The sequence below is a fragment of the Amphibalanus amphitrite genome, unplaced genomic scaffold (assembly GCF_019059575.1).
Source record: "Amphibalanus amphitrite isolate SeventyFive unplaced genomic scaffold, NRLGWU_Aamphi_draft 001239F_arrow, whole genome shotgun sequence".
Lineage (NCBI taxonomy): Eukaryota > Metazoa > Arthropoda > Thecostraca > Balanomorpha > Balanidae > Amphibalanus > Amphibalanus amphitrite.
In genome coordinates, this window is record NW_024882732.1 from 120,756 (window position 1) to 144,291 (window position 23,536).

Below are 23,536 nucleotides of genomic sequence, written 5' to 3' on the forward strand. Positions count from 1 at the left end.
GCCCCTACCGGAAGACATACTTACGTGAAGATATATGGGACAGCGAGGGGTCAGTAGCATTTCCACTCAATCACTGGTTCAATGGCCCGAGGGTGTTTGACAATTTGGACGTGATGTAAGCCACATCACTCGTCGGTTTACGGCGCTGTAGTCTTTACCTTCATCTGGCGATAGTATAACTTTTGAAGCCGAAAATAGCACTTTCGAGTAATCTCCAATATACAATCATGTGCTGTAAAAATATGCATTGTGACATTTTGAGGCACGTTCAACCTCAAAACACTAAGGTTAAAATTAAACATGGCTAGTGTCTCTCCCAGACTACTAAAAAGAACGAGCTAACCAAATCCGCATAAATGACGCTGGTTGACGCTTCACTGTCATTTGAAACAAGGTTCCACATGGGTAAGCCCAGCCAACTTCGCTCTCCATACTCACTGATGTAAGCGCATGGAATGCCCAACGTATGTGCAGAACAACATCACCGCTGGTTTGCCAAGGAGCTGGCCTGCCCTTCCAAACAAAATTATTTCCCTATGAAAATTGTTCACAAGCGGCACCGCTAAACATCCGCCGTACGACACCACCTAAGGACTTCCCTGTTACGCGGCTGGCTCTCTGACTATGCTTAGCAGCTTCTCAATCTTCTCCTGCTCTATCTCGAAGAGCCGCTTGGCGTCAGCATTCTTGGCCTCCTTGGGCTTTTTGCGCAGGTTAGGTGATAGTTTGAGCGAGGTGACGTTCCCACGTTCGTCTCCGACCAGGACGATTGGGTGTGCCAGACTGAACGAGACCCGCGTCATGCGCGTTTTCTTCATGTCGATGACGGCCTGGCAGCAGATAGGACGGTACTTGTCGATATCCAGGTCGAAGATGTGGATGCGGCCGTCTATGGTGGAGGCGGCGAACACGGTGGACGAGTAGGGCGCCCAGGCCACGTCGCCCACCGGCGCTGCCAGGTCGAACACGAATAGTGGCGAGCTCACATCCTGCTGCCAGATCTTCACGGTCCAGTCGGCACTGCACGTGGCGAAGATGCCTGTGTGGTAGAAGTTCCAGCTGATGCTGTAGATGCTCTGCATGTGGGCAGAAAAGGCTGACAGGAAGCTGGACGAGTAGGTGGTGGAGCACCTGTAGACATTGCCCTCCTCGGTGCCCACCAGGAAGACGGACGGGTCGGTGCGGTGGAAGGCGAATGTGGAGCCGCAGCCGCGCACCGGGATCACGGTGCCGTCGGGACCCTCGTTCTTCACCTCCGGCATGCCCAGCGAGGTGACCTCGGTCAGACGCAGCTCCGACTGGACCAGCTGCCAGTTGATGACGCGTCCGTCGGCCGATACCGAATAAAAGTTGTGGTTGCCGTCCATGTTATCCGGTCCCCAGCGCACCTTGTTGACGCTGTCCGCGTGCCGGCCCTTGACGGTCTTGCTGAGACAGACGGGCTCCCGTCCCTGTGTCTGGAGACTCAGCACGCTCACAGTGCCGTTGTACATGCCGATACAGACCAGGTGCGGGTACGTTTGGTGGATGTCCACGCACATAACACCGGAACTGGTCGACAGGTGGTACTCCGGGTACGTCGGGTTCTTCAGGCTGTACAAGCACACCTGGCCATAACTCTGACCCAGAAAATTGTATGATCCAAACGTAGCAGCGAACAAATCGCTATACGTTTCACTCCAACATATGTCCGTCACGGCCAGCTTTTTGACTGGATCAAAACTGAACCGCCAGAGGGGGAGAACTGTGCCTTCTTTCTCCTTGAACTCGTCCGATGCATCTTCATAGTACTTGAAGTCTTGAGCTATCTCGTCATATGTGTTCTGGTTCACGATGCGCTCCACCGTCCGACTTTGCCTACTGACTTTAATTATCTCTTGTTCATCCTTGCGCTCGAGGCTGACGTGAACCGGCTTGGGTGCCGGAGGTTTCGGGTGTGCCTTACCCTGCGCCTGGAGCTTTTCCTGCTGTTGCTGCTCGAAGTTCGACTGGTATGTGTCATAAATGCTCCACGCATTCACGTTTGATGACAGTGTCGATCTCGGCGGAGGCTGTGTCTCTACAGCAGCTTCCTTCAACATTTGGTTCATTGTTTGAGATGCACGCTCACAGAAATTAAATGCGTTTGGGAGCTTCTTTTTTGGTGGTCCAGGCATGCCCTCAGCATTGTCAGCTCCATCTTCTGCAGGCTTTTCAGCCTCACCAGCTTCTTCACTCTGGTCTACATTTACTGCTTCAGCATCATCTGAAGTTGCTTTAGGTTCGCCGGCCCCTTGAATTTCGCCATCCCCTTCACGGGATTCATCATTGGCATTTTGTTCATCCGCACCGTCTTCATTGGCCCCGCCGGGCGGTGGTGCATTAGCTGCATCCATCCTAATTTGGTACTGAGCCTCAGGGCTGTTGACGTCCAGTAGATAGCCTTTTTGGGTGAACAATATGAGAGTTCCCTCGTCGCATGGCTTTGAGACGAATTTTAGCGCATTGTTGCTGAATTGCACTTGGTTCTTGGGTGCCTGAGGATTTACTGCAGTCAGAACTCGCGTAAACTCTTCCTTCAGTTCTTCTGGGGTGAGCTGAAGCTGATTTGCCGGTTTGATTGTTGTTTTAGATTTGCCACCAAATTCGTTGATCTGCGAAGGCGCAGCCATCGATGATCTGCGACCTCTCGCATCCGGATTTGTGTTCGGGTCCATTATGCCGACTCTTGACTGCTTCATGTTTATCGGTTCACGGGAAAACGACGACTTACAATTTATATGTTCGATTTTGACCTCTCCGACCAAATTTATTTTAAGAATGACCCTAACGTACACACTTCCTACCCCTTTCAAACATCACCGCAACAGAATCAGTGCTGCCAGATGGAGAAGGCTGTAATCCTCCAGATCAGTTACAAAAATCCTCCAGATTCCTCCAAATCCCATTGGCGGATCCAGATAGGCGGTCTTGGACGCTGCGGGAGGGCATATCTCCGAAAAGGTTTCTCCAAATTCTAAAAACTCATCGGATTTCGATTCCTTTCGCACTGCTGTGTAGTTTAAAAGATGCTTTTTTATAATAAAAGTTGTTTAGTTTTCGTTTTATCCTTGAAAAAAAAAACGAAAATTTTCTTCGATTTTGGACGCTGCAGGAGGGGGGGGGGGGAATTTGCGCCAAATATCCCCCTTTGATCCGCCAGTAGTTCGGTACCTTCAAAAACATATGGTACAATCGTACACGAAATAGGAACAAATAGTCACCATGATATTCGTGGATATAGCTACAGACTGCGACATTCCAGTCTCACGGTGATAAAGGGCAGTGATATATCCTAACGGGTAGGGTGAAGCTGGGCAGGAAAATGTCTTTTGAGTCTTGAACGCGTTGTATTTTTCCATGAAATTGAATATATTAATCGGGTGACAAATCCTCCAGATTTTCCTCCAGAATCAAAAATCCTCCAAACGCGAAATTTGTCCGCAAATAGAGTTCAAAATCCTCCAGATTTGCGGAAATCCTCCAAATCTGGCAGCACTGAACAGAATGACAAATTTGCATCACTTGTAAATGCAGACATCAGCTGATGAGCGGAATTTAGTTGTCATGGAAACAAGCTACCAGATCTATGCCCGTAGGAAAAATTATTTTTCACTGAGTAAAAGTATTTTATTGTATTTTATTTTATTGTATTTTATTACCAGTGTTTGAAAACGAACTGTGAAAAAGTGGATGAATTATTTCAATCATGCCTGAAAAATGATCTTTATTAACTGGAAGACTTATAGAATAGAGTGTTTTCACTATTTTTATTCAAATACTTTCCCCTTTCATAAATTCCAAGAACCGGCTTTTGAATACATTACTGACGCAGCTAAGCCATTTAGTGACGCTTTATTCTCGAGCGTTTGTATTTTTGTTATTTATGATGTTTACATATCTCTCGGGTGGTCGTGGTCTTTTTTTCCTGTAATTTTTCATTATTTTCTTCATGAGTTTTTGTATACCTTGATTTCGTTCTATCCATCGCATCCGGCATTTTTTTATCGGCATTTTTTGCCCTGAAGCAAGTTAAAATGCTTCATAAAGAAGCTATCCCAGCATGGCCATTTGCTATCATGAAATCTCACCCATGGCTATGGAAACTTAGAAAAAGCTGCATTGTTCCACCTGTTGGAGTACTGTCAAAAATATTTTTTGGTAAGTGCCCCTAGATGTTGCCTTGGTAAGGATGTAAGTAAATACAACTTGATAGGAAAATGTGCTCTTCTTTCCTTGTTATGTTTCTTATTTGCTCCCTTCTTGTCAGAGGTGGAGATGTCGGGGGATCGGGGAGGGGGTCAGGACCCCCCCCCCTGAAAACAAATTACTGCTTTGTAAGTCAATGGTACTGCATCCAGCCTGCCTCCATCTGCCTGGCCTGGATCCCCGTGACATTTTGACAGATCTCCACCCCTGCTTCTTGTTCAACCCCTCAGCTGCTGCTTGTTTGCTATAATGCAAATAGCCTATGTGGTTAGAGCCAAAGGTCACAAATTTGATGTTGACTTTATGTGCAAATTACATGAAAATTCCAATTGACCACTTAGGCTAACAGCTATTAGTGAAAAACTGCACATAGTTCAGCCTTTTTCCAAAAAGTGCTTAATTTTCAATATGTTGCACGCCATACTTGGTAGATTTTATGAGATATGTGGATGCAGATATTAATTTTTATGAATGCTTGCCTTATATTTTCAGAATACTTAAGCCGAAGCCAGGTATTTAACCGAGAGGCACTTTTGGAACTGGTAGGAAACAGAGCTGATGGCCAGGGCCTGGTCACTGTCTCCAATCACTACTCATGCCTGGATGAGCCTGTTCTGAATGGTGAGCTGTCACTCTATACCTGACCAAGTAACATGTGTCATATGTGGATTTACTCTTGTTTTGCACAGTGTGGTTTGGCAGAAATAACTAGACAAATTTTGTTGCAGCATATCTTTGTCCATTGCACTTCTTGTGGACTTTTTCATTGGGTGTGACCAGGGGGGTACGCTCCGGCTGTTTAGCATTACGAAAAATGGTGACAGACGTTTGTGGAGGATTGTCGACGAACTCTTGTTCCGCGAGCAGTACTTACACGCTAGCGGAAAATTCACCAATCAGCGCTCGGCAGTACTCGACGCTGATTGGTCCGACGCTCGTGACGAAATTGCGGGGGACCGCAGTTATTCTCTATGGACCCGAATAGGCTTTTGGATTTCGGAGGAGTTTCTTTAAAATTATATGCTGTTTGGAGCTGTTTTCGAGTTGAAATATATTTCTTATGACCGTTAGCTATATAATGACACCATAAAATCATGATTTTAATAAATATTACCGATGTAATATCGGCCGAAAAGACATGCTGTCATGGCACGGACTGCCCTGCGGCTGATGTGGGGCCCCTAGTGCCAGCGTATGGTAATAATGGGTTGACGAAGGGTTATTGGAGAAACTTAGAGCCCCTTTAGCATTCAGTATAGGGTCATCAGAGGCCGGGAATGTCCATCAGGGGTCTGAGTAGGCCTGTCATAGGGGCATACATGACACATCATGGCCCATGGGTCAATGTAGATCCATTAGGGGCCGTTGAAGGGCCATCATTGTTCAGCGTGGGCTCGCAATTACCTCTGATGGGCATATGCCGTGCCCCGATGGACTAACGCTGGCCCCTGATGAACCATCACCAGCCCCTGATAGGTCTACAAAGCCCTCTGCTGGGTCCAAATTGGTCACTGATATGCCCAAATGGGCCACTGAGATACCCGTACAACATCGGGCACATCCCCTGACTGCACCTGCTGGACCAATGCCGTCCCCTCATGGGCCCACCACAGCTCTTGAATGACCTTTTCAAGTCCCCTGAAGTGCCTTTATTGGCCTAAATGGCCCCTGATTGACTGATGTGGTCCCTATTGGTCCTATATGGCCCCCATGAGCCCTCAACGTCGGCCTAGACAGCCTTACATTATATGCCACTGGGCCCTGTTGGGTCAGCACCGGCCCCCGATAGGCTTGCACACTGGACCCACCGGGCCTATACCGACCCATGAAGGGTCTATGTCGAACCCTCACGGACCTCCGATGACCACACGCCGACATGTGTGGCCCCATCAGCAGTGGTCCGTCTATCCCATGTACTTACGGTCTTTTTGGCCGATGTGACACCGGTAGTATATAGAATGTCATGATTAAATGTCGTTATTACACAGTCAAAAGTCACAGAAAGAATATCCAAGCTCAAAAATGGCCTCAAACCCAACAAAAACTGGTATAAATCCCCTTCAAAAGCCGTAAGTCTATTAAACGCCATAGGGGAATAGCTACAGTCCCCCGCAATTTCGTCACGAGCATCGGGCCAATCAGCGTCGAGTATTGCCGAACGCCGATTGGTCGATTTCCGCTAGCCTGTAAATGCTGCTTGCGGATATAGTTTTGAACAAGTGAGGGTCGCGGCTACTAATTATCGCTTGTCACCACTTTTTCGTCGGGAACGTTCTACCTGGTTTATATAGCCTTGGGTGTGACTAAGGCTTTGAAATGCTAGATTAAGTTAGGCTAGGTCAGCTTTGGTTATGTCTTTATTCAATTTTTTCTGTTTTATTAAACAGCTATACAAATATTTGTAATAGAATCATTATGCAGGTGATGAGGTGACTTATGAAGACAGTGTAGTTTAGTGTAGATACCAAAACACTTCAATGAATTAAAATGGATCTCCTTGAATTCACCCAAGATGTGAAGCTCTCTTTAAAATTTGTCAAGTAAACACGGCCTTTCTTTCCCACCTGTTTTCTATGCTCTCACCTCTGGTCTTGGTCAGGAATGCTGAACTGGAGACACCTACTGAGTCCTGATGTGATGCGGTGGTCGCCGGCGGCGCACGACATCTGCTTTACTCGTCCGTTCCATTGCTGGTTCTTCACATCAGGAAAATGTGTTCCTATTGTTCGCGGAGAAGGTGTTTATCAGGTATGTTTCACTAAAGTAAACTAGCTGCTCTAGAACATGATATGTGAGACAAGTAGTGAGATGTTAGTCATAAATGACAAAGGTATTATTTTTACCTTTGGCCGTTCTCAGCTTTCGAGTAACATTTTTTTTTTTTAATTTAGCTCGAGCCTCGAATGTTTGAATGGACGGATTGACAGAGCCGAAGCCTACGCAAAGCAGAGCTTGTTGCGTAGACCCCGACCCCTACCGTCCGATCGCGCAATTCCGGGTAACAGGAGAATTTCGATGCCAAAGTTTTACCCGCGCCCCGCTGGGCTATTCAGCCATACGCAGATTCTGCCCCCCCCCCCTGTCTAACTTCCGAACCGATGGTCGTTGAAAGACGGGGGAAACGGCAATCGAAAGCTCTCAACGAGGCGGATCTTAAGAGCCCAAATTTTTTGCTTAAATAGGTCAGAGGTCAGGTCAAGGTCAGGTCAAGGGTACAAAATGCAAGTTTCTACAGTATCGGACTTGCACCGTAGTTACCGAAGAATGGACGGAGACTGATTGCCCAAAACGTGTTCTTAGGCTACCATGACAATATTCGTTGCTTACAATATCGTTCAAAGGTCAAGGTCAGGTCAGGTCACCAAAAACAAAATATAGAAAAGGGCATGTGCGACACATGTTTTATGGGTCAATTTATTCATAGAATTCAATAGGCACACTCAATTAGTGATAAGGACCACCACTGGATGAATTTCAGGTCGAGGTCAGGTCAAGGTCAGGTCAAGTGAGGTCAAATTTTGAAGTTGATTTTTTAGGCCTAAAAAGGTGTTTATCTGATGCAGTTTTTCACGGCGAATCGAATGATGCTATTTTTGTTTCCGTACGAGGTCTAGAACTTTCAAAAAAATCATTAAAAATGTGTGTCGTGACGTCACAAAATTTTGAATAACTCCCACATTTGTTAACAGATTCTTCTAAAAATTGGTATGTAGGTGCACATAGACCATTTCTCTGACATATATTCCGGTTTTTTCGATACACTCAAACTTTTGGATTTTAAAAGGTTTTTGAGAAAAAAAATTTGGGCCAAAATCCAAAATTTTCAAAAAACCGAGATAGCCATTTGATAGACAAAGTAGAATCACGTAACCTTTTTTTACGTCTTGATTACTTTAAAAATGAAGATGTTAGCGGCGTTTGAAATTTTGCCGTTTTTGAGGCGAAAATGGCGAACATGACGTCACTAAAACGTCATTTTCTCAAAAAAAAAATCTCGACGGATTTCGCTCAAATTTTCAGGGAACGTGTCAAATTGATGTATGATAAGGTACTGAAAGTTTGACGTCGCTGGCGTAACGCGTCGCGTTTAGAAGTTATTGGTGAAAAACGGGAGGGGGCAGATTCTGCCCCCCCCCCCCAGCGGGGCGCGGGTTAACGTGCCCTTCAAAGCCGGACACGGCCTACCCCACTCAACTGACTTCAACTGGCTGCGGCTGCTCCCACCAACCGCAGACCATCCCCGTCAGGAGCTTCAAATATCGAGCGCCGGAGCGACTCGAACCCGGGGCTCTCACTACCGGAAGTCCAGCGCTCTACCAACTGAGCTATGGGACAGGGAAACATACGTTAGGTAGAAGAAAAATGTCACTTTTGGTTCACGATGTAGCTATCTGCTTTAAGTAGTAAAGCGCAAATGCGAGTTGAAACTGAGACTGCTACGAATCAACTTGATCAATGGCAGTTACTTCTAGCAACAGCACATTGCGCCATTAATCAGGGATCGATCGGAATTCGAGGGGAAAGAATGCGTTCGCCGTTCGGTAGTACTGTCGGCGCCGCTAGTACGTCGATCGGACGGCATTGTGACTGAAATACAAATACCGTCTCCGTGACCCTGTGTGCACCGCTCTGTGTGTCGGCAGCGCGCCATGAACTTCCTGGTGGAGCGGCTGCGGCGCGGCGACTGGGTGCACCTATTCCCGGAGGGGCGCGTCAATACCGAACACGAGCACCTGCGGCTCAAGTGGGGCGTGGGCCGACTGGTGGCCGAGCCGGAGCGCACGCCCACCGTGCTGCCCTACTGGCACCTGGGCATGGACGCGGCGCTGCCCAACCGGCCGCCGTACGTGCCGCGGCCCGGACAGACCATCACCGTGCTGGTCGGCCGGCCGCTGACGCTGGCGGCAGAGGTGGCGCGGCTGCGGCGGCGCGGCGCCTCCAGCCGAGAGGCGCGCCGCACCGTCACCGAGCGCGTGCAGGACGAGCTGGAGCGGCTGCGCAGCCGGGCCGAGCAGCTGCACGCCGCCCGTCTGGCCAGCTGACGGCCGACACCCGGTGGGTGGTATAGGCGCGGTCAAACGGACACGCACAGTGCAAATTCAGACTCCCTCCCCGAATCGCAGTGTAATAGACATTTGTCGCGCGCTGAGCGATACCAGTCAACTAGAAACTACAACTCAAGACAAGTTGGAGCTACAATGCAAGTAGGTCTGTGCCAGTAGTCTTATTTTAATATTAAAGTTTAGAATAGTTGTGTGCTACTCTCATCTGAGCTACAGGATCACAGGTGATTACATGATTCCGGTTGCAGATACCAGGTAGATTTTTTTACAAGCATCGCGGTACTGTTCATGCCGTATTGAAAAGGTGAGTTAACATTGTAAGCTGCAATAGATGGCATGATCTTGTCTTGTATTACACTGTTTAAACATATTAAGTCGGAAATGAATGGAATGATCAATGGCAGAATTCACGCGATATTTCGAAAAGAATGTAGGTATGGGTTCTTACGGACATGACAAGACGGGAGGCGGAGCATGAGGAAATTTACCGTGTCCAAAGCTATTTTGCGAGCAAGACATGTCATTTAACCATTCACAGCATTATTGGCAACTTTCTCTAATCTCTGTCAAGGAAGTTGTTAACTCTTCAATACGAATTTCGAGTTTCCGCAGCAAGTAATGTGATCGTACGCCGAAAATGGGGAAATGGTCCATCGATCCATCATGAAGTGTGAACTTTGCAAGCAAGTTCCATCCGAACCTATGGGTGGTTATATAGTGAGGATTACCTTTGTTGTAGGCTCTGGTCTGGTCTGTGCTTTTCGAAAGTCGCGCCGCCGAGCCGTTACCCGACATATCATTCCAGATTAATTTGTCAAGTTATATGTTACCTATCTTCCCTTTCTGCACACGATTCAGGTTCAGACGCAAGAGATCTGTTTGGAACTTGCTGTCTTGCCAAAGTCTTGCCTACCTAAGCCCAAATAGTTGCTGCTCTGATAGTGGAGAAAGCAGCTGGTTCTGTCGGTGAGACGCTCGCATTTTTATTTGCTAGTCAATATTTGTTGTGTAAGTGGCGCAGCCGAGACAAAATAAGCTGGTGAACTTTGTAATAGGGTAACAGCAAGACAGTAATAGCCAAGGCCCTATATACCGTAATAGCCCATTTTTCAAGTAGGGCAACTGAGCTGTTCTGCGGGTTCAATAACAAAAATTCAAAAAATCAGGTGAGATCCCCTGCCATATAATCTGCAGTGAAGTTATTTTCAGTGGGTTGTGACAAGGCAGTATATACCAGTTGTGAAATGTGAAGACTTGCACTGACATGCTCAGGTGGGTTTGGCCGGATCTCTGTTTCTCTGCCTTTTTGTAAATATTTGTATTTTTGTAAATGAATTGAAATTGTAGAAACCACAAATGCACCGGTTTGTGATGTGACTTTCCATTTTTTCACTTTTTAGTCCCACTTTGCCCAGTTGAGTCGGCTGCCCCTGGGCCAGGGCCCTTCACTCATTGACAGATAAACAAGAAAGCTGATTTTGAATCATTTTTTAGCATTATCTGTCATTTGCATGTCATCTGTTATTCTGTGCTTTCTGTAATTTTTCACATTTCTCCAGTAATTTTCTGCATTTCTTCATTTAAATACTTGAGTGAGGTTCTTGTCAGGCTATCTCAGTTGGGCAAACTAGACCTTTGGAATCAAAATATGGAGGCATCAAAAGATTGATTCTTTTTGGGCATAAATGCAGACCATTTCTAACTTACCAATCACATAAAAATAAGAGAGTGTTTCAAGAAGGAGCATGCCTGATCTTGAACAGAAATGCTTGAACTATCTCCTAAGCAAAATAATATTGCTCCTATCAAAACAACTTAAATTCTATAGGTAGTGAAAGGCAATCAAGGAATTGATTCACTTTAAACAGATAATCATAATATTGATTCCCCATCAGCTGGCTAATCATTATTTTGATTCACAGGTAATGTTAACAGATAGGCAACAATGACTTGCAAGAATACAGCATTTATCTTGCTAGTATTCTCATTTAGTGGTATCCTCAGCACCACAACTGATACCCATAGCATTGTTGTACTTTACCTTCACTACATTTGATAACAATTCACAATTTTTAAATGTCAAGAATACAAAAACTGAAGCAACAGGTAAAAACCATATAAATGATAAAAAAGCACTACAACAATGATAATTAGGTGTTTAAAAATTTCATTTTGCCATTTTACACAAATACTGATTGGTTAGTATTTGATTCATGATACAAAAATAGCATACAGTGTGATTCCCTCAAAACAGCTTTTACGTGATGGACAGTGGCTCTGTCTTTTTCCCATTCACAAGGCCAAAGGGACAATTTCTTAGCTTTGAGGTAACACTTTTTGCAAACCTACCACATTTTTCAACCTTTTAAAAGAAAAATCTCACCGTCATGGGCCTTTTTTCAACCGTAACGATTCATTTGAAGTCAAAAGTGTACCCAAATGAATCAAAAAATTGATTCCATGCCCATATTTGGTCATGGCTCCTCCCACCAGAATCAAATTATTGATGCCTCCATATTTTGATTCCAAAAGTCTAGTTTGCCCAACTGATCTGTAAGAATCATGGTCAGGCTTTGTTTCTGTTTGTAACTTATCTTTTGAACTCAGTCTTTACCCATATTGATGTGGTACCTATTAGGGTGTCTCGAAAAATAAAGTTGACATGCCTATAGCCCAAAACATTTGCAATCGAGTCTGCTGGTTTCGAAAATCGCAATTAGAAAATTATGAGCCATTGTCTTCAACAAGCGCAGTCGCGATTTCCAAAAGCTTGCACCTACTTTTCGGGCGTTGCAGTCTCCATTGGTTTTGCTTGGTGTTAGTGGCAGTAATAATACGGTGGTTTTCACGAAAGTCTCAGGCAGAGTTCGTGGGTGAAGAGTTTAAGCGTAGATTCAGGTCAGTAGTTAATTGACTTTATTTAGTGTAGACGTTGTCGATACACTTTTTAAAGTCACGCCTGTAATGCGACCTTCGCTTCAGCGCAGCTAAACTCTGGACAAACCACGTCCGGCACCAGCCCATAATCTCAGTCGGAACTCGGACCAGACACGCTAGCGCCACAGACGCCTAGTCGACACTCGAGCCCCTCGAGCCCGACCGCGGCAGCAACACAGTGATAACTTTCGTCTGCTCTAACCATAATCATAGTACCCAAGCCACAATTGTGAGCCGTCTCGTGTCCAGAGCCTACTTGCCACTTGGCGAGGACGAGAACGACGCCCGCAGCCGCCTGGAGGCTTGGTGAGTTTCACCTCGAGGGGCTGCGGCCGCGCCAGTGTTGATTGAACTCTCGTGATGGTCATGTCGACTGTCGATGTATGCATTGGTGGTGAAGTTGCTCATTCATTCTCAGGCCATGGCAAAGCCCGGTCCAAGTACCCGTAACCAGACCGTGGTCCCGGTCCTGAATGTCCACCCAGCAGAGCTTCCTCCATCTCCAATGGTCTCTTACACTGGCGGATCTGCAGGGAGGGGGCATTTAGGGCTATGCCCCCTCAAAGGCCTAAAGTGGCCTGTTTGCCCCCCCCAACGATAATGAAACATAGTTCAATCAGTGCGTGGCCCAGGAGCCGAGTTAAACAGGGGGTGTTTTACCACCTCCCGGCCCGCAAAGGTTGCGCCAAGCATCGACCCGGAGCGGGTTAACTGGTCGACAAAAGCAATGTGAAGTGTTTATACAAAGTGATATAAAGGCATGGGTCGGGTGGGTTACCATTTCTATATTTTTTCTTTCTAATTAAAAAAAATGTTCATCGTGTCAGGGCTGTGACGAAAAATAACTGGCCTAAATCCGATGAGAAAATAGGATTTGGGGTTACGCTAGGTTTGGCTCCTACCTACATGAGTTGCCCCCCCCAAAAAAAAATGCAAATCTGGATCCGCTAGTCTTCCTCGCACGCAGCTTCCGTGGAGAAGCGATGTTCTCCGATGATTCCTGAAGCAGAGGAATGCTGCTAGCGCAGAAGAGTGTCGCAGAAGCGTGTCGGCCATGACGGCCGATATCATTGTCAGCCGTGCGAAGTCAAGGCTCGACCTCCCACTTATCCGGACAAAAAATTGGAATGGAGTGCGCTCAAGAGCAAGACAGAAACGTAGAAAACGCCGTATATCATGTGTGTTGGCATTCTTACTGCATTTTACCTCGTCAGCGACATTGATATTAGCTTTTAGCATAACCTACTGTCAGCAGGATGATTATCACTCAGGTAGCAATTTTTGGATATGTTGCGCTAGGAAAGTGTTTTAGTAAATGTTTATGCAACAAATGTATTGATTCGTTGAAAGATCGCAAGCTGAAGCGAGAACGCATTTACACGGTTTACGTGAGAATAACACCGAAGAAAGCCTATGGAGACTGCAACGCCTGAAATTGTCAGGAAAGGGTTACAATAGACGAGGTGCGCTTGTTCTTAACATTAAATGAAATTTTTTTAATCATCATTTCATGTCATAATAAGGCTAGATGCAAGTGGTTTTTGCTATAGGAAGTGAATTAATTTTTTTGACCCCACTTTCGAGACACCCTAGTACCTATGTAATTTGGCACCATACAAGCGAAATGTTTTGATTCATTGCTGAATCAAATCCATTATTATGGCTTAACTTTTCTATTTAATCAAAATATATTTGTTTTGAAACTTTTTGTCTCTCCAGACACAACACCAGAGACGAGACTCCGTGGGACGCACAGAGTCACAAGGATGGTTTTGTCTCGTGAGGCACAGATCCTCCTCTATGTGCCAAATTTGATTGGCTATATTCGGCTGGCATGCCTTCTAGCCAGCTGGTGGTGCTGGGCAGAGCAGCCCGGACAGATGGTGCTGTTCTACGCTCTACAGGCCACTCTTGATGGTGTGGACGGCTGGGCAGCGCGCCGGCTTCAACAATGCTCCACGTTTGGTGCCTGGCTGGATGTAGTGTTGGACAATGTGGGTCGAACCATGCTCTGGTCGGTGCTGTTTGACTGGGGGTGGCTCGTCGCCTGCCTCGAGTGGCTGTGCTTTGTCTGTAACAGCGGCGCCGGCGGCCAGTGGAAGGCGGCCATTATCGCCGACGGGCCGCCGCTCTGTCGCTGGGTGATGGCCGACGGCTTCAAGACGCGCTGGGGCGTGCTGGCCATCGGCGGCCTGCACGTGCTGCCCATCTGGCTGGTGGGCATGCGGCGCGGCCTGTTCGCGTCCACCGGTGGCCCACTCGGCTGGCTGCCGGCGCCGCTGGTCGTGGCGTGCCTGGCGCTGCTGGTGGTGGGCCGACTGCTCTGCGCCCTCGTGGAGCTCTGGTGCATCCTGGCGCACGTGCGTGCCATGCTGCGAGAGGACACCGCCGCCGCCGCCAAGTGAGGCGCTGACGAGATCGGCAGTGCCTGACCGTTGGCCGGAGTCACTGACCTGGGACGCTATTATTGGGTGAATAGATGTAGCTTTGTTATGCTGGGATTGTTAAATGAAATTTAAGTGCCTATCTTTAGGAGGCGTATATTATCAATGCGAATTTTGCAGATGCTTTGCTAGGTTGAACCGGCGTTATGTCAAGGGGCGAGCAGATAGTTTATATACCATTTTATTTTGAGAATAACTTACCTGCTCATAATATGCTCTTATACTGAGTAGAATATCATTAATTGTCGAACATGCATCATATGGTTGGCGGTTGCAATGATTGCATCAACACTATGCATAATTATTGCATGTCGTATTGCATCAAGGAAAAGAGGACCGTTTAGGCACCAGCGGTACTAGCAGTTGTCGTGTTCGCCGTGATTCCGCAGCAAGGGTTGACGATGACATTCATATGTTATAGAAACCTATGCATTCGAGCGTAATATTACGTTTACAATGTGTTGATCAACTTCGAGGATCTAGGTTAGGTACATAATGCATTATTTAGCTTGGTTTATTATTACAAATCTGTTGAGCTCGATCAACACATGCGAGATTGAAAAGGTTTCGGCGTGTCGGCCGCTCAATTTTATTGTGATCATGCCGTCCAATTCCGTCAGCTGTGAAAGCCTCAACCCGTATTCGACAATAATGTGCGTTTACGGTGTGTAATTGTATTCCAGGTTGTGTTATGCATTCATATTTTACAAAAGGTTTATGTAAGGATGACAGTACATTCCCATTTCCCACAGATGTGTCAACATTCTTTTGTCATCGAATTACTGGTGAACGTACAGCCCTCAGCAGACTGCGTGGTAGGTATTCTTTTTTTGGAAAAACTGATGATAATAACCCAAAGGCTACGTAATGAGTCGGTCGGAACTCACTGCAAATAGATGCGCCATGCTCTACTCCTTCGATTGGGTCCATCATTAAGCAAAGTATAGGTACGCCTTGTGTGGCAATAAAATGCAAAAGTTTGTTTTGGGGGCAAATGAACTTTTTGGTTTTGGGGGCAAACTGGATGGAAAATAAATACGATGATAATGTCAATCTAAGGTGCGGAGTCTCATGCGTCTTGCTATTACGATTTCCGAGTGACCGATAGCATAGTATTTGCGTTATTTTCGGTTTTGTCGAAAAAAAAGAATACCTACCACGCAGTTTCCAGATGGCTGTACAAAGATAGCCGATACGTTTATTATGGCCAGTGTTATAATCAGTGAATGTTGACATTGAGCTGACTACCGCATGAATATCAACCAGTATAACGCCTTTTGGGGCGACAAACGGAGCGAGCGAGAGGGTGGGCCTTGCACGTGCGAAATTGCGAGGGGGTACCTCCAACTAACTTGTGCACGGCACCCTACTAACTGGTCTCTAGCGATGTGCCAAATTTGGGCACAATCGGCCCAGCCGTTCTCGAGATCTGGAAGCGGCACCCTGCACGTGCGCACGTGCAAAATGGGTCCCAACTGACTTGTGCACGGCACGCTACTAACCGGTCCCTAACCGTGTACCAAATTTGAGCGCAATCGGTCCAGCCGTTCCCGAGATCTGGAAACGACCCCTGCACGTGCGCACGTGCAGCAGCACCCCAACTCTGGCACATGTATATGCAGTGCCTAGTGGGTGCCTACCTACATGCCAACTTTCAGCGCAATCGGCCAAGTAGTTACCGAGATTTTGCAACAATTACAAAAGTGACACCTCTTCGTTTTGCACGTGGCACGTGCATAAGGGGTCACCCACATGCATCGGGAATAGTGCAATACTTGGTAGAAGGAATGAAGCTACCCTACAAAAATTACCGCATGTAACTCGGTCAAGTGGTTGCTGAGATATAAGCCTCGCAAAAGCGTGACCACGGCCGGCCGGCCGGCCGCTCATACTCAGAAATTTCCGTTAACCCGCGCCGTGCTGGGGGGGGGCGTTTTTACGCCCCCCCCCCTCAGGTTTTTCGCGAATATCTCAAAAACGGCGGCGCGCAGCGCCGCCATTTTTGGTACACGTGTTCCTACATCATTTCCGCACATGTGAAAATTTCAGACCTAGGCCGTTCAAGGTCAGGTCACCAGGTCACGTCAAGTGACCTTACCTCAGAAAAAGTTCAAAGGCTCGCTATAGCTACACCGACTGAACGATCACTTTGAAACTTTCAGCGATTGATATGAGTAACAGTATGTATAAAATGTATATCTCGGATTTTTGATATCTGTGACCTAAGGTCAGGTCAATTTTGCGACCTCTCCATTATAAGTCAATGGGAGAAAATTGAAATGCGCCTCTTTTGGACGAATATCGTTCAAAACGCTCTCAAACATCGGTTCATAGGTAAACATGACACACTGAATAGGAAAAATGCACCTGTGACCCCTCTGTGTGCCCCTGAGGTCATCTCAGGTCATGAACGGTCGCCAGCAGTTTTTTGGCTATAACTTTTGATAGAGACGTGCTAGAGCGGTGAAAACACGTCAGATGTGTTCAGCTCGACGATACGGATCGACTGATATGCAACATGACCCTTTTCGGTCAGGTCATGACCTTGACCTGAGGTCAAATTTTCAAAATGACCTTTCAAGGTCAACAAATAGTTCATTCGACGCGTATCGACGAGAGGAACACGATGCTGGCAAAAGTAATGTCATGGCGCTTATGAGTCAAAAGTTATTGACGAAAAAACGTTTTTCGTAAAAACGGCTATTTTTGGAGTTTTTGCCCTCTGGAGGCTAAACCGTTGACCTGAGGTCAAATCTGAGAACATTACTCAGAAAGGTCTGTAAAAGGGCTATCGAATGCGCTTTTCCGCGGCGCTGTAGCTCTATCGGTTCCCGAGATAGCCGTTGGCAGTTTCCAAAATGTTGAAATAGTCAACATTTTACCTTTGGTGACCTCTGGTGACCTGACCTTTGACCTGACCCAAAAAATGACCGAAGTGTTTTCGTCCTTATTTTTGACGCTCTTTCGATTGCCGCTTACCGCGTGTCGCTACGTGGCCCAGGAGCCGAGTTAGACGGGGGGGGGCGTGAAAACGCCCCCCCCCCCCCAGCACTCGGCGGAAAGTTCAGGCCACCAGCACGGCGCGGGTTAATCTAAGGAAAGACTACGCTCGCTTCGCTCGCTCCGTAATAACCATATACCATGTCCATGGACCATGACGTCAACGCGTTTTGTATCCTCGTCTTATGAACGGGCATGCCAGCCGCTTATGAGAACTTGTCATTGTGCCTTAGCCCTTAATCTACCGGCAAGGCAATGAGTGTTACTTGGGCTCATATAGCGCTACATTGTTTCGGGGTCTTTTTTCGTTCAACTAGCTGGTCGGCGCTTACGATTGTAGTGTGCCTTGCCGCGTTGTTATCCCAGCAGCCTTGTGTCTTCTGTGACGGCTCAGAGTCGTGATGATCATGACAGTACGGCTTTCTGCGCAGTTCCGGCGCCAAGACTGACAGATGTCGCTCAAAACCGTTGCCAGTATAGCGCTCAGTATTTGTCATTCCGCCGGTGGCTATTCAGAAGAACTAAGAATATATGTGTGGATAAATTCAGTGAATCTTTGCTGTGCTATTGTTTGTGCCTGGCGCAGTTTGGCTCTGCATGTACGAGATATGTGGTGTGGAAAGTTCATGAGGGAAGTCAAACATCGATTTGTGTTGATGATAATTGACTGCGGCAGTGTTGGGCGTTGCACTTCTTAGCCCGCGCCCCGCAGGAAGGGGGGCCGAAACGGTTCCCCTGTCCTTTTCCGTCGATATCTCCTAAACGGCTGGAGATATCGCCACCAAACTTTCAGGACACCTCCGGGCATCAATTTTACACATTGTGACCTAAATTTTTCCAGAGGCTATGATAGGTTGGCCAAGTTTGGTTGGTTGGCCTGTTTGGCCTCGTTTTTTGGCCAAGTTATAGCGAAAAAAGTGTTCAAAAATGATGACGTCAAGTTTTCAAACTCAATTTTTGGCAATTATAGACCTCGTAGGGCAAAACAAAGACCACCATTAGACTCCCCGTGACGAGCTGCATCGAATCGATGCCCATTTTATGCAAAAATATCAAATTTGAAATTTGACCTAATTTGACCTGACCTTGACCTGACCTTCACCAAAACGTGACCTAGGCTGGCCCCAAAGGCTTCTCACCCACATAATCGCATTTGTCATGTAAAATGGACCATAAAACATGTATCACACGACACTTTCATATTGTGACCCCCGGTGACCTGACCTCGCTGTGACGTATCTGTTTGACGAACAATGTACCATCGATGGTTTTCAATAAATTATCAATTTACTCGATTTCACAACACATTTCTTGAAATGCCTGTAAACGGTGAAAATTTTTGAAAATCGGCTAGTAAATTTCCGAGATCTCAGGGGGGGGGGGCGACCGATAGCCCTACGGGGCGCGGGTTAACGCACTACTCGTACATTAGTTCAGTTGATCATTGCTGTACAGTAGGTCTACAAAATAAGTCCCTCCGTATCCGGGCAGGTGGCGACTGAGTAGCGCTCAGGCGCTATGCCCGTTGGTGACCCACATACGGAGAGGACTTATTTAATAGTTTGTAGACCTACTGTACGTTGTATGTAGATTAAATGGACCTCCGTTCCACTCTACAGACGGGAGTGTCTCGTCTGGACGGGCCACCTAGCCCAGTCCCCAGGGTAGTATACTAGCCGGTCGCTTTTACGGTTACTGGAGGGGCCTACCCAGGCTTACCCATGCACCTTTTGGATGAGTGAAACCGAAACACAACAGTGTGGTCTGATAAAGGATGGGAAATGATTATTCCTGTTGAGAACTGATATCGCGTTGGGTCTGAATACATGGTTCGTCGGAAAAGTCATTTCATCCACAAAAGAAACGAAATATACCATTCGAAAGCTGACGGTGAGCTGATTCCAAAAAATGTTTTTTTTTTTTTTTTACCAAAATCGTTCGATGGCCTTTTTCAAAAATTGCGTTTTTGTAAAAACGTGATAATTTTTTATTCAACGAGCGGTCCAGGACACCCAGGACAGGACAATCATAGGCATGTTTTTTCGTTTTCGTGAAAGCTGAATGCCAAAAGAACAATACCTATGTAGCGGAAAAAATATTATCAACTATTGATATGCGTCTCTCACAGCCGGCAACAAGGCGCAATCACACAAGTCAGTGTCATGATGGATCAAAGTAAGCCACACAAAAGCGTGAAATGACCCTTATCGACGCGAAGACCCGGCGCTAGGCCCGTCTGACCGGCCATGGAAGACGGCCTCTGACAGTGAAACCCCGCTAACTTTCCCTGTGTGGGCATTGAGCGCAGCGGGACGGAGCATAACCTGCATAAGAAAATGTAAATTCACCCTATTACCTACTGGTGGGGGTGGGGGGGGGGGGGCGAATCGGCCCCCACCTGTAGTTTTTTGCTCTCGACGGAAAACCACTCTAGCTTTGGGGCTTGAAATTTGGTGACTTTTCCTTACCATTCATTGGGCACGTTGTGTCAAATTTTTGAGTTTCTAGCTTGCGCAGAGGCGTCTCCAAGACGAGTTTCTCGGGGGTAGTTTTGGCCCAGCCTTTATTGTTCCGACCATTTGCCGCTAGGGAACGACTTACTTAGGTTTGTAATGGTGATCAAGGGCATCCCTCGTCATATGTATGCACCTAAAGACTATGTGACGTCATTCGATACAATGAAAATATTGGAATAGGCGGACCCAGGTACCTGAGATTTGAGAAAGGGGGATTATCTCAATGTACTGCCCCCCGTCTTAGCATGCCTGAATCCGCCTATGCTTAAAACGTGTATTTTGTGCTCACGTTGCATATTTTACATGATATAGGTATGACATATCATGTCATAAGACACATGACATCAGACATGCCATAACAAAAACTCAAAACATCATCCCAATTCCGAAGTTAGGTTACCTGAATCAGCCCATGATTTTTGAAATATCCAAAATGCCGGGATATGTATGATAGACCAGTTCATGAAGAAGGGTTCCCTGAAGTTTTAGCAAAATCGGTCAAAAAATAAAGAAGTTTTAGAATTTTTAGTGGTAATTAGTGTAAAACGCGATTTTTTTCGAAAACTTGTGCTTCCAGTACCCCCAATTTTGAACTTTTTTTTTTTACTTTTTATAACGAATCTGAAAGTTCACAATGAGAGCGATCGATCCACCCAAATGCATGGGACCAACATCAAATCACATGTTTGAACGTTTGAAACCACGAGAAGCTTGCAAACGCGCGGCTAATGTGAGCCGACATACGCCGAATCGCGATTCCGGCCAAACATGGGTTCGAGAAATAGGTCACAGGTCAAAGGTCACTTGGTTCAGGGTCATTAAATTTTCAGAGTAGGTGTAAAATTGATCAACTCGAGGGTACTGAAAGTTTTGTCGCGATCGGCCGCTTTTTACGCGAGTTATTCGCGAAAAACCATGGGGGGGCCGGGGGGGTCCATCAGCATAGGCGGCGGAACGATTTGAGACAAGGGGGGGGGGGCACCAGCTCAAGGAGCCAAACCTAGGGTACCCCCAAATCCTGTTTTATCATCGGATTTAGGCCACTTATTTTTCGTCACAGCCCTGACACGATGATTTTTTTTCAACTTTTTTTTTACTAAACGAAAATGGCAGTTCACCCCCGTATGTGTGGTTAACTTTAAGCTGATCCTCAAGTACCTATGTGTTTGTCTTTTCCTTATTGTCATTTGATAAATTCCATTTATCCTACATGTATAAAATTCCCAAGAAGCCATCGCAGTACTTATCAGTGGCGAATCCCAGGGGGAAGGTCACATGGGTCATGACTTAGGGCCTGGGGTCACCACATGCCTGCCAGGAGCACCCCAGGCCTGACAGCCGACAGGGGCACCACAGGCCCGCCAGGGGTACCACAGGCCTAGCAGGGGCACCACAGGCCTGTCAGGAGCACCATCGGCCCAGCAGAAGCACTACAGGTCTTCTAGGGGCACTACAGACCTGCAAGGGCCATGGGTGGAGAACCTGCCCCGGCCACCCCGGCCGTGGCCGGGGTAACTTTCAGCCGACCCCGGCGCGGCCGGGGTAACCTTTTTCCACTTTTGTAAATCCTAAAAGCTGTCTCCATACGAAAAAACTGCCACCTATAAAAGTGTCTCTCATTGTTCTTATCTACCTTGAAAAGTTTGTGAAAATTTACTTTATTTTCATTTTGGAGCTTCTATGTTTTCAAATCTTTTCATCGCGGAGCCCGACAAGTTTCATCAAACAGAATTAAATCATATTTAAGGGCAGTTATCGTAAGATGGCACTGCAATAACATCACAAGACAGAACGAGGGTAATATCAGTGAGATAGAAGGACGAGCTGCTGGGGCTCAAGGCTCCCCCCACTTAATCCGCGCCAGGGTGGTGGCTCTATCGTAACACGTTGAGTCGAGAGGAGGGCGTTTCACGCTCCTTCTAACTCGGCTACTGGGCTACGAGGCGAGAAGCGGAACGACGTTTGGAAGAGCGACAAACGTGATCAGAGAAATCTGGTCAGTGGTCATCTTTTAGGCGCAAGCACAATAATAAGCCCACCATAGATCATCAAAAGCCAAATTTCTCTGATTTTAGCGTTCTCCGACAACTTTTCTCACAGTTCATGAACATAACGGAACTAAAACACTGTAAACAAAACATTCGATAACTCGTTTAACCCGCGCCCTGCTGGGGGGGGGGGGGGTGTTTGAACACCCCCCCCCTTGTGGTTTTTCGCGAATATCTCAAAAACGGCGGCGCCGTTTTTGGTACACCTTATCATACATCAATTCTACACATGTTGTGAAAATTTCACACCAAGGTCATTCAAGGTCAGGTCACCAGGTCACTTGAAGTAACCTCACCTCATAAAAAGCTTCAATGTCTGTCATAGCTACACCGAGTGACCGATCGCTTTGAAACTTTCAGCGATTGCTAAGAGCAATAGCATGTACAAAATGTATATCTCAGAATTTTGATATCGATGACCTAAGGTCAGGTCAATTTTGCGACCTCCCCATTATAAGTCAATGGGAGAAAATTGAAATGCGCCTCTTTTGGACGAAAGACATTATAAACACTCCCAAACACCGAATTACAAGTGGTTTAGACACACAGAACATGAAAATGGTGTCCGTGACCCTTGTTTATGCCCTGAGGTCATCTTAGGTCACGAATGGTATCTAACAGTTTTTCGCAAATAACTTTTGATAGAGGCATGCTAGAGCGATGAAAACGCCTTAGATGTGTTCAGCTCGACGATACGGATCGACTGATATGCAACATGACCCTTTCCGGTCAGGTCATGACCTTGACCTGAGGTCAATTTTTCAAGTTGACCTTCCAAGGTCAAGTTATAGTTCATGCGATGCGTCTTGACGAGAGGAACACGATGCCGGTAAAAGTAAGCTCGTACAAGGCTTGGGTCAAAAGTTATTGCAGAAAAACTGTTTCCGAAAAAATCGGCTATTTTTGCAGTTTTTGCCCCCTGCAGGCAAAACCGTTGACGTTAGGTCAAATCTGAGAGGATTATTCAGAAAGGGCGTTAATAGGGCTATCGAATGCGCTTTTCCGCGGCGCTGTAGCTCTATTGGTTTCCGAGTTATGCGTTGGCTTCTTGGAAATTTTCGACATTCGACCTGGAAATCGGCGAAATTTTGCCTTCAATGACCTCTGGTGACCTGACCTTTGACCTGACCAAAAAATTGACCGAAGTGATTTCGTCATTATTTTTGACGCTCTTTCGAACGCCGCCTTCCGCGTATCGCTACGTGGCCCAGGAGCCGAGTTACAAGGGGGGTGTTCAAACACCCCCCCCCCCCCCCAGCAGGGCGTGGAAATCCAGGACCCCCAGCCGGGCGCGGGTTAAG

General features: G+C 46.7%; 3 protein-coding genes across 7 annotated transcripts; 2 read left to right on the top strand and 1 right to left on the bottom strand.

Annotated features, from left to right (window-relative positions):
• Positions 1 to 40: 40 nt before the first annotated feature.
• On the bottom strand, positions 41 to 2,846 carry LOC122371398 (dynein intermediate chain 2, ciliary-like). Its single transcript, XM_043347688.1, has one exon. The coding sequence runs from the start codon at positions 2,718 to 2,720 to the stop codon at positions 603 to 605; it is 2,118 nt and encodes a 705-aa protein (XP_043203623.1). The 5' UTR covers positions 2,721 to 2,846; the 3' UTR covers positions 41 to 602.
• A 1,051-nt stretch (positions 2,847 to 3,897) lies between these two features.
• On the top strand, positions 3,898 to 9,819 carry LOC122371393 (tafazzin-like). 4 transcript variants are annotated; one of them, XM_043347679.1, is made up of 4 exons: positions 3,899 to 4,179; positions 4,720 to 4,848; positions 6,827 to 6,975; positions 8,871 to 9,819. In XM_043347679.1, exons 1-4 carry the CDS (start codon positions 4,056 to 4,058, stop codon positions 9,267 to 9,269), a joined length of 801 nt encoding a protein of 266 aa, XP_043203614.1. In that variant the 5' UTR covers positions 3,899 to 4,055; the 3' UTR covers positions 9,270 to 9,819. The 4 variants fall into 4 exon arrangements, with proteins under 4 accessions (XP_043203616.1, XP_043203617.1, XP_043203614.1 ...); XM_043347681.1 differs by lacking the exon at positions 6,827 to 6,975 and having other exon boundaries at positions 3,898 to 4,179; XM_043347680.1 differs by lacking the exons at positions 3,899 to 4,179; positions 4,720 to 4,848 and adding an exon at positions 6,546 to 6,628.
• A 101-nt stretch (positions 9,820 to 9,920) lies between these two features.
• LOC122371394 lies at positions 9,921 to 15,586 on the top strand. 2 transcript variants are annotated; one of them, XM_043347683.1, is made up of 2 exons: positions 9,921 to 10,456; positions 13,947 to 15,586. In XM_043347683.1, the coding sequence occupies exon 2, from the start codon at positions 13,994 to 13,996 to the stop codon at positions 14,630 to 14,632; it is 639 nt and encodes a 212-aa protein (XP_043203618.1). In that variant the 5' UTR covers positions 9,921 to 10,456; positions 13,947 to 13,993; the 3' UTR covers positions 14,633 to 15,586. The 2 variants fall into 2 exon arrangements, with proteins under 2 accessions (XP_043203618.1, XP_043203619.1); XM_043347684.1 differs by having other exon boundaries at positions 10,411 to 10,562.
• The last annotated feature ends 7,950 nt before the right edge of the window (positions 15,587 to 23,536 follow it).

Excerpts from the sequence above, each read along its gene's own strand:
- LOC122371393 (XM_043347679.1), top strand. The coding sequence starts at position 4,056 with ATGCTTCATAAAGAAGCTATCCCAGCATGGCCATTTGCTATCATGAAA. Across the intron at positions 4,180-4,719 it reads ACTGTCAAAAATATTTTTTG|AATACTTAAGCCGAAGCCAG; the intron begins GTAAGTGCCCCT and ends TTATATTTTCAG. Across the intron at positions 6,976-8,870 it reads GCGGAGAAGGTGTTTATCAG|CGCGCCATGAACTTCCTGGT; the intron begins GTATGTTTCACT and ends GTGTGTCGGCAG.
- LOC122371398 (XM_043347688.1), bottom strand. The coding sequence starts at position 2,720 with ATGAAGCAGTCAAGAGTCGGCATAATGGACCCGAACACAAATCCGGAT.
- LOC122371394 (XM_043347683.1), top strand. The coding sequence starts at position 13,994 with ATGGTTTTGTCTCGTGAGGCACAGATCCTCCTCTATGTGCCAAATTTG.